Source organism: Cervus elaphus, chromosome 5 (genome assembly GCF_910594005.1).
Source record: "Cervus elaphus chromosome 5, mCerEla1.1, whole genome shotgun sequence".
NCBI lineage: Eukaryota > Metazoa > Chordata > Mammalia > Artiodactyla > Cervidae > Cervus > Cervus elaphus.
In genome coordinates, this window is record NC_057819.1 from 109,732,540 (window position 1) to 109,742,964 (window position 10,425).

The 10,425-nt window shown below is 45.8% G+C and overlaps 1 protein-coding gene across 3 annotated transcripts in view; it reads right to left on the reverse strand.

Annotated features, from left to right (window-relative positions):
- IGF2BP1 (insulin like growth factor 2 mRNA binding protein 1) overlaps positions 1-5,370 on the reverse strand; it is a 48,385-nt gene extending 43,015 nt beyond the window's left edge. For 2 of the 3 annotated variants that reach the window (XM_043904265.1, XM_043904263.1), the window contains exons 1-2: positions 3,813-5,370; positions 2,602-2,662 (exon numbers count right to left, since the gene is read on the reverse strand). In XM_043904265.1, coding sequence (XP_043760200.1) covers positions 2,602-2,662; positions 3,813-3,987 — 236 coding nt within the window. In that variant the 5' untranslated portion in view covers positions 3,988-5,370. The remainder of the gene's footprint in view (positions 1-2,601; positions 2,663-3,812) is intronic. The other variant, XM_043904264.1, reaches the window with a different exon arrangement.
- Positions 5,371-10,425: the final 5,055 nt, after the last annotated feature.

Here is a 10,425-nt window from a genome sequence, read left to right on the forward strand (position 1 = left end):
GCTGAAACTCTTGACTAAAATTCCAACACTGACTAAGAGGGTATTTGGAAAGGTGATCTCAAGAGAAATTTAATGCCACTCATCTAAAAAATTTAATTTAATGTTTTCAGTTTAAATGTATAGTGTTCATTCTCTTGAGTTCTTAAAAAGGAACAAACAATTTCTCAAATAGATACAAGGTTAAAACAAAATATACTAATACTTCAGAATCAGTTACTCAGAGGGAACTGCTAAAAAATATTGTATCTTTTGCTTGCTAACCCCCCACCTTCTAAAAACAAAAACACCCCAGGAACTAGGTTGGGAGGTTTTTATGAATCTCTTGGAAATCTTTAAAGCCATAGTTCATTTGGAACACAGTACATCAAGAAGAGTTCTCCTCTATTTTTAAACAGTGAAAACAATATACACACACACACATCCCACATATATATATATATATATATATATATATATATATATATATATACACATATATACACATATATATGCACCATTGTTCATTTTGCTTAGAATACATTAGTCATAGTTAATTAACTAGTTCCTGTTCTGTACATCCACAAAACTAAAAAAGTCAGTAACAAACCAACTGAAGAAATACTTTTCAGACAGACTGAAAACACATACCACAACATGCTTCCTCAAAGAACACAAAATGATAGAGCAAACCAACTTCAGGAAAACAAGCCTTTTTTAAATCCTAAAACTTCAAAAATTGATTCATTCTAGAAAAATGAAGTGCCTTACCACCACTCAGAGAAACAAAACACAACTGACTCAATGTTTGTGCTCAAAAATTGTTTCAGGAAGGGGGAGAATACACAAAAGTTTGAACAGGGGTGTGGAAAGGAAGATTTTGTACCCAGTCCTCACAAACCCCACCCTTGCCCAACTCAAAGAAGCCCTCAGTAATACATTTTGGAGGGAACAAGCAGCAGCCTAAAAATGGCTTTAAAGCAAGCAGATGGCTTAGGGGAAAAGATCCATAATATACAGAGCATGATGAAAATTAAAATATAAATGTTTTGGGTTCCATTTCATCACATTTTGCTATTTTTCTTGCTTTTCACTTCATTCCCTTTAAAATTTAAACCATCCTTTAGAGCAAAAGGAAAAAAAAAAATCCACATATTTCAGAATTCCAGTTATTCTGGTTATTTCCCATCAACAAGTTTCAAACACTCAGCTTTCAGTTCAAAAATCCACTATCTTCTCAGTAAATCTACTGATGTCAGTGTACATACTTCTCTTATTCCCATCTCCATGAAATGCTTCCAAATAATAAATAATACGTTTTTTTCTTTCTTCTGATTTTATTGCCTCTTTATTCCTTAACCCTAATTGCCTTTCCAATAACAGTGTATTTCAAGCACTGGAGGTTAAATCACAAGCTCTATAAACATAGTTACAAGTCATATTGATCATCTATAGATACAATAGGTCCCTGTTACTTAAATATCTCAAGCTAAAGCACTGAACAGATTTTTCTCACATTAAACTTGGTAGATCCTCTTAACTGCCCTAAAAAAGCACAGTCACCCACCTCCACCCTCCCACCCAGAAAAAGCCAGGGAGTATCCTGAAATGCAGCAAGTTTCCAGTTGAAATGAGGGGGGAAAAGGATCAAAGATTTACTGGGGACTGCAACAGGAGAGAAAATTCTGCACTGTCAACACGTTTAAAGTGAGGTTTGCAGAAAGACTCTGCCTTTATACTTCCCAGCCAGAGTTCAATGAAAGATATGAACCATGAATCAGTTTTGGGTATAACATGAGAGAGGTACCCCCTTTGCTAAAGAGAGGACGGGAAGGTATTTGAACAGTCTCTCTCTTACACACTTACACACACACACACACACACACCCCCATTCATCCAGGGAGTTCTAGACCCTCCAAAGAGCCCCAGCTCACAGCCTGAACACAAAGCTCTCACCCCAGATGGTCCCCTTGTAACAATGGACTGAAGGAGTGGGGGTGGGGGGCTCGGAAAGGATAGTACAGCCAAAGCGTATTTGCAAAATCCAGTTGGAAGGGGTGGATGTCTGAGGGGAGGGACTAGAGGTAGGGGTCTGTGAAAAAAAATTATGCCTTTGCCTGTTGCAGAAATATAAATAAAGCACAAGCACAGAATTCTTTAGGGGGCAGGAACTCATTCCACTTCCCCTAGGAAGTCAAAGGGGACCCCTCTCCCAATTCACTTAAGAATTATGGTGAGAGAAGGGTGGAAAAAACAGGCCTGCTAGAAAGTTGTTGAATGTCCATGAGTCTAAACTCTTTTAAAAAGATTTTTAGCTTCCCTACAAAAATAGCCCCACACACCTTGAATAAACTCCACAAGGTTTCTCCCCTATTGATCTTTTTTTCCCTTTACTTCTCCAAGTAACATCTCCTAGTCCACCCCAGCCTCAGCTTTTTTTTTTTACAAGCTGTAAACCACCCATTACAAGATCTTAGCCAATGTTCCCTCCCAGCCCCCAACATCCGGAGTTGGGGGTGGGAAGGCCAGTAAAGGGTTTCTTCCCCTGGAGACACGATGGACCCCTGAACACAGCCTCTCAGCGTCCCCAGGCTGACCCCTCCCCAGAGAACAGCTCGTTCCTACCTTTGTTTTTTGGGGACGGAGTGTTCAATCTCTAGGCGTTTTCCTTGCAGCTCCACTTTCCCTACAGATTAAATTGAAAAAGACAATATGAGGGCTTGGATAGGGGATAGGGGGCGGGAAAAGGAAGGAGAAAGACACTAGGGTGATTCAGGGGTTACTGGGATTTGAGATCTTCCTAGGAATCCAGGTAGTGGGTTCCGCAGCCGGATATGAGAAGGTCGCTGGAGGAATGGTGGACTCTATAAATTCATTATCGTGTTTTCTGAATTTGTGTTTTGTTCTCTCACTGAAGCTAGCTGACTAGTGAACGGCTCTGGGAGCCAGATTTGGGAGAGATGCGAGGGCGTCCGGGTGGGCCGGCTACCTTTACAGCTCCCAGATGTGGAGAGAGGGAGCCGAGAAAGGGCTCCCCGTTTCTCCTAAAGTGTGTGGCGGGGGGTGGGGGGTGGGGTGCAGAATGAAACTTTATTTTCCTGCCTAGCCAGGGAGAAGGGCTTCGGGTGGCGGGGCGGTCACCTGTCGGGACCGGCCCGGGAGGCGAGGCCCGGGGGAGCGGAGCGGGGCCCCGCGGAAGGGTCCCCGGCGGCCGCGGCGCGCGCCTCTCGGCCCAGCCTGGGTCTCGGGAAGCAGCATGGCGACCCGCCGCCGCCGCCGCGCCACCCAGCTCACGCCCCACTTTCAAATCAAAATGGCTCAAGCCCCGGGCCCTGGGCGGGAGGCGGGACCCCGCTGCTCTCAGGTCGAACCCGAAAGCTGCAGTCCCCACGGAAACCCTGGAGATCGGGAGCCGAGCGAGGACCCTTCCCCGCCCGGAAAGGCCTAGGGCGGAGGAAGGGGAGGGAGTGCTGGCGGGGGGGTGGAGGGGGGCGTCCAGCCTCGGACATCGAGGGCCTGACTTAGAAGGACGCCCACGCGGGGGTCGTCTTGGTGCCGAGTTCCCCCCCTTCTGCCAACGGGGGTTCCCGCCCCGTCGGTGGGGGGGTAAGGGGATCACCTCACTAAAACCTCCAGCTCTTCATCTCCGGCTGGGAGGGACCAACGAGGGGGTCAAAGGGGGGACCGAGCGGGCGTCGGAGGAGGTGGGTGGAAGTCGGTACCCAGGCCGAGCCCCGCAGGCCGGGAGCGGAGAGGAGTTGGCGGGCAGGGGAAGAGGAGGAGCAGGTCCCCGTTGTTCAGGCGGTGCTTTCTCCGGGGAGGGGGTGGACTCTTACCCGAGAAAGTTTCGATGGCCTTCATCGCCCAGTGCTCGTCGGGGCAGTCCACGAAGGCATAGCCGGATTTGACCAAGAACTGGCCGCTGTAGGAGATCTTGTGCTCCGCAAACACTTTCTCCAAGTCCGCGGGGGTCACGCTCTCGTTGAGATTGCCGATGTACAGCTTGTTCATGGTGGCGGTCTCGGGCAGGACACGGTCCCGGGCAAGGCCGAGCTGACAGGCGCGGGCGGCGAGCCTCCTAGGCCGAGGCGGGAGGCGGCGGCAGCAGACACAAACTTTCTTTGCACCCCACCCCTGAAGTTGTCCGGAGCCGGGGCGGGGAGGGCGGCCGGAGGGCGCGCAGAGGTCGCGGGAGAGTTCGGGGAGGCCCGGGAGAAGTGCCCGCGGCGCGCTGGGAGGCGGACGACGCGGCGCGGCTCCTTCCCTTCTGTCCGAAACCCCTCCGAGCGGGCTGGTGTGTCACGTTTCTCCGCGGCCGCCCTGGCGCCGCCTCTAAATAAAATCGACTTGAAAAAAAATGGAGCGGAAAAAAAAAAAAAGGCAAAGCCACGTGGTGAAAGCCCCCACCCACCCTGCAGGGGAAGACCCCCGACGCCTCAGGGCCCTTGGGCCCTCCAATCCAGCCCAGCCCACCAAACTCCCACCCGGGGCGGGGTGGGGTGGGGTGGGGTGGGCTCTCAACTCACCCCCCGGGTAAGCTGGGTAGGAGGGGGCTGCTGTCGTGTAGCTCTACTTGCCCCCTCCCCTTTGCAAGAATCTGGCCCCTAGGGAGGCGCCCCGCCCCCCACCCATCCCCCTACCCCGGCCCTAGCTGGGGGAGGGTGGTCCAGCCCAAAATCTCCCTCCTCTTACGAGGTTGGGTAAAATGTGCGGTTATTTTTTATTCGAGTGGTCGGGGGTGAGGGGGAGTTTGCCCACCCTACCCCAGCTAACTGCTAGCGACTGACAGGCGGGGGACGGCCGAGAGAGACAAAGAGAACGAGGACTCTGGGGTCTTCAGGAGGGGGTCGCGCGAGCCCGTGATTTCAAAAGAAAGGCGCTTTTCCCCTAGATCTTTTAAGTGTGTGTTGGGGGGTCCTTGGCCTCCCCTACCCCAGCTCTAGGAGACTCCCTCGCCTCGGGGAATCCGGGACTGAGGGGCCCCGCGAGCGCGGGACTGGGAAGCCGGAAAACACGGGGAATCGCGGCTGGAAACCAGGGATTCGCAGAAAAGCGTGTTTCGGGATTCCCTCGGGAGAAAGGATGGCTCACACCCGGGGTTCGGCTGTTGAACTCTAACGTCTCGGGGTCCTGGGGGAAAGCGCGGCTCCGGCCCAAGATGACCCCGAGAGAGAAGGAGGGGTGGAGAGAAGGAAGAGGAGTGGTCGCACGAGCGGACCCGGGCTAACCGAAGGGGGAGGTCTCTGGGAGGGAGTGACAGGGTGGAGATCCGAAGGATCCCCTTCTCGCTCCCAGACGCGGGGGCAGACAGGTGGAGTCCCCTCCGCCCGTCCCTCTCGCGACAGCGACGGCAGCTTTCCCAGCTCCGGGTTCGGGTCTCGGAACTTTTTTGGGGTGCGGGATTTGGATCCTGGCTGGAAGGCGGGAGAAGGGCCGAGGGCCGGGGGCGCCGAGCGCTAAGCCCCGCCCACGTCCCCAGGTCAGGCCCGAGGGGGGAGGGGGTAATTTCCGCTCGGCGCTCGGGGAAGCGAGGGGCGGGAGCTCAGCTCGGAGGAGGGGGCGGCGGCCCCTCCCCCGCCCGCCTGGGGAGGGGGAAGCGGATCCGCCCTGGTCCCTTCCCTCGCCTTTGACCAACTCGTTCCGGATCCTCTGGCCCCGGGAGCCCGAGGGACGGACCCGACTGGGCGAGGGGCGACACGTGGGCGGTCGCACCCCGTCTCGGCGGTGGGGGAGGGGGCGGTTGGCCGCGCGTCTCGGAGTCCCGGGTGCGCGGCGCAGAGCCGGGCGTGCGGTCCACGCGCAGCCGGGATCCCAGGCCGAGGGGCGAGCGAGGCCAACGAGTTTCCAGCGGCGGGGGCTGGGACGGCGCCAGCGGGTGGTGGAGAGCGCGGCGCGGGGACCCTGGAGCCCCTATACCCAGCGAACCAGGGCAAAGAGGGGGGCTGGACCCCCAGTAATGCCAGAGTCTCCCCGAACTGGGCGGAAGCTGGGGGTTTGCCCCTGGTTCTGCGAGAGGGAGAAATAATTTTGTCGGGGGCACGCGTGCTGCGAGGGCAGGTGAGGAAGGGGGTCACTCTCCCTTTCCCGGTCTCCGACCCCATTGTCTCAGTCGCCGGCGGCCCGGGCCGACTCCGCAACACGTGTTAGCTGCACCGATATGAATGCCTTGGGTTTTTTTTTTTTTTTTTTTTCCTTGTTATTATTTGGTGTTTGCAGAGTCAGTGAGCCGGCTCCGACTTCGGCGCACCGCCCTTCTGGCAGACGATTTTCCACCGTTCAAAAGTCGGGAGTTAAAGGACCGCACGCTGCACCTTTGTCCCCCACCCCGTTTTCCCCGCGCACTGAAAAGAAATGGGGTGGGGGAGGGCTTCCAACTCGGTTTCTCCATCTCCACCACCTTCCAAACCCACCCTCCAAATCCGCGTTTTGTTCTTGCCAGCCACGTGTTTGTAGAATTTTTACTTCTGTGATTTTTTTTTCTTTCCATGGATACAGAAATCTGAATACTATAAGCCATCAGTTGCTGAGTAGACAAAAAATGTTTTCTATCCAAGAAGGTGGGCAATATCTGTATTCCACCCCCCAATTCCTCCGACCCTACCCGTTTCAGACTCTTAATACTTGGCTCTTGACATAAACAATTTTAAACAAACCAACGAGTTTCCACTGCCTGCCACATAGTAGGCATTCAATAAATAATTTCTCTTAAGTGAAAAGCAAGCTAATACAAGCTGTAGAGCGAAGAAAATTAAGAGGAAAATTAGGAGGCTAGGGGAAAAAAATTATCTTGGCCAGAATGTGTGGGTCTGTTGCCCGGGGACTCTTCTTGGTGCTGTGTGTTTACTTTTGAAAGGGCTAAAAGATGGTCTCAGAAAGGCTGTTGTGTTCCTTGGCCTTTCCCTAAATAGGAACCCAGCTTCCTGAAACCTTTTCTGTATATTGGGGAACAAGGAAGAGGGTACTTGGAGGGGCATTCCAGGTCCCAGAAACCTTAAGTGCTGTTTCCCTCATTTAATTTAAATCTTCAGGAATTAATAGAAGCACCTCTCAGGTTTTCTCCCTGGGGAACATATCCACTGCTCTATCTCTTTATTCCTAAAACAAAGGCAAGTTACACCCCACAAAAATCTCCATTCAGCTCTCTAAACGCCTGTAAAATGCAACCCACATTTTCCTATCCTAAATTCAAAGGGAAACAAATTTAAGTTAATAATTGAACATTATTCAGTTTGCTTTTAGCTTGATTTTTCCATTTAAAAATATAATAGAAGTGTAAAGGTTAGCTGAAATTACTCAGTTTTTTCAGATGTTTTCAAATGACAAAGGAAAAAGTATGAATGTATTAAACAAAAAATTTACCAACTGCTCGTAAACTGATTGGTACTTTTTAAAAATCAGCTGTTTCACTGAATTCTAACCCTCCCCCACCCCCCACCACCAAGAGCTTGTGTGTGTAGTCAGAGGCTGCAAGAACACTGGGGGAAAGAGACAGCTGGGTGAGATGCAGACCTTTTTAGCCCCCCAAATCAGTTTTGCCTCAGTGACCTGGCTATTTTAGGCTGAGGTTGGGGGGACTGAATGATGTTGATTGGTGCTTCATCTCTTCCCTCTGAGTGAGTCTAGCTCTAAAATTAACCTGAGAGAGGGGTTATTTCTTGTCAAGACTCACTCCCAGGTTAGGAATAGGGGTGGGAAGACTTGGGATGCCATAATTTGTCATCATTCTTTTCCTGGGCTTTTTTAAAAAATAAAGACAACTAGTAAACATTGTATTTGTTACATTTTGTTTTCTACATCACTTCTATGGGAAAATTTAATCTTCAATACAAAGTTAAATTTACTTTGTGAGAGTTAAAAGTATAGCTGCAGGGTAAATTGTTTTAAGAATAATGATTTTTAAAAGTATTACCATACTTTTTGTTCTCCTCCTCCTCTTCCTCCTTCTTTATTTTTCCTGAAGAAGTGTTTGGTCTAGTTACATAATTCAGTTTTCTGAATTCAGAAATACTGAAACTTGACTCCATCTTAAAGATGGGGGTTCTAATCCATTTTCCTTCAGTGCGAACATACAAATACTTGCAGAGAGAAAAAAAAAAAATTTAAGAGGATAATACAGCTTAAAAATTTTAAATATAAAGTGAAAAAATGAGCATTTCCACAAATTAATTTTAATATTTCTTTATAGTTTTTTATTTGTAATAGTTTTATATTTTTTATTTTGTCATCTTATTTGTATATCTTGATTTTTTACTCACTCTTGCACCATAAGTATTTTCTCATGCTGCTTCCAAGCTTTGATAATGACCATTTTTAGCCAAAATGTTATATTCAGCCTAATAGATGTGTTAATCATGAATCATTATTCTTAGGTGTATAAGTTACATCAAATCTTTTACTTTTGTTTGTGTTGCTGACTAGGTATTTGAGGGCATATAACTTTTTCCTCTTTTAAATTAACTCCTTTGGATAAATCCCCAGAATGTGTATTGCATTTTAAATCTAAAAGTTGTCAATGGCTTTCTATTTCGAAAACTTCACATGCTTAGCAAAAAAGAGGACACAAATTGGAAAGCACTTAAAAGGAAAATACATTAAAATAGTATTTTTACAATTTTTGTTTTCTAATGAATCATGATCAATATTGAAATAAACTTATGGTTTCTATGAAATACAGAAAAAGAAGACTGCACATTTCCTGACATATGGCCACTTTGACTTAAAAGTTTTTGAAAGAATTTGTCTTTTGTTTGCTTGGTTTTTGTTTATTTTGTTGTTGTTTGCTTGTTTTTCATTGTTATTGTCTTGAGATATTTTATTTCTTCCTGCAACTTAAAGTTTTAGTGTGGTTCTTTTAAATGCCTACAAACTTTGAAAAAGTGTAAATTTGTCCCAATATTAAAGCACATTCAGCATTTTCTCCTGTCAATAAGGATAATTATATGATTAAGATAACTCATAAAATGTAAGAGAATTATAAGCAGAAAAGGAGATTCCCTCCGTCAAATTATTATTTAAGTGTTCAGTATATAAAGCCTTGAAAAGAAATGTGTTTATTCCAGAGATAGAAGAGATTCATGGAGGAAAAAAACTTAAAGAACAGTTATTTATTTTCTGTGGGTCACACAATGTGTGTGACAAAAACTGCTTAACTTTTGGTTTTGGCTCAGGTTTACAATGTAGAAACTTTTAGATAAGGGAGAGAATAATTTATTTAATTAACTTTTTAAAAAATAAATGCTTCCAAATTCAATTTGTTAGTCAATTAAACTTCACCACACTAACCCCTAATCACACATGTAAAAGAAATGGTGATAACATTCCTCAGATTACACAAGTTTTTTTTACTGCAAAATCATTTGGTTAAAAGATAATAAACAACTTTATTTAGTCTTTATTTTGCACAAAATGTCAAATAGATAGTTGGTATGTTTGGGGCAAAATTGTACAACTGAATAAAAGACAAGGAAATAAATGTTATTTTTTGAGGTAAATGTTATTTTCCCAAATAAAACAAATTATAACAAGCAACAAAAGTGAGGGAATGCATACATGGATATTATTTAAGTGGGAATAGTAATAAGACAATTTTTTACTTGAAAGCTACATGTCTTCTAAGTAAATGATTTTAATTCAAAATGAATAAGTTACAACATTAAATTGCATGGAGTTAATTTGATTTTATCTGCATAACCTCTATGCTTTTCAAGACTAAAAGAATTTTTCTATCTGGAACTCAAACTAATTTTGTTTGCTTCATTAAAATTTTACTTCTGATGATAAAATTAATTTACCTTACTCCTGTTTCTAGTTGGACTCTTTTTTTAAGGAGGTGTTTTGAATGTTTAAATATTTCTGAGTACTTAAAAGGGATACTTTTAAAAATATATTTAAGATGAAAAAATTAATACATATACTTTTCACTGATAGTTCATCAGCAAAATACTCATTAAAAACACTTCAATCTGTCTTTGTAAAACAAACTTTTTCTTTATAAAAGAAAAAGGACCCAGCCTAACAGTACATTGTTTTTTTTAAAAAAAAAGGTTGTTTAACTAAACTTGAGACACAGTTCTAAAAGTTATTTCAGTTTTAATGGGTTAACAGTCTAGAGTTTTGGTCCATCCACTTCTCCCATAAATACTAAAAAATTTTTAAGAATTATTATTAGCACAACTTCCAGTTTTAAACATAACCTGAAAGTATTTGATGAGCATGTGTGTGATAAATGATTGAATACTTTTTATGAATTTCTTTTCATTTCTAAAATGTGCTTACGAAGTGTATAGGGAACAAATATTAGAGTTGCTTCTAAATTGCTTTGAAATGAGGTTCAGGATCTCTTTTCCTATCTTCCTCTTCCTCCCTGCCCCTCCCCCCACCCCTCCCCCTTTTCTTCCCCCTCCTCTCCTTTTGTTCCTCCATTTTTCCTCCTACTCCCGACACTGCCAA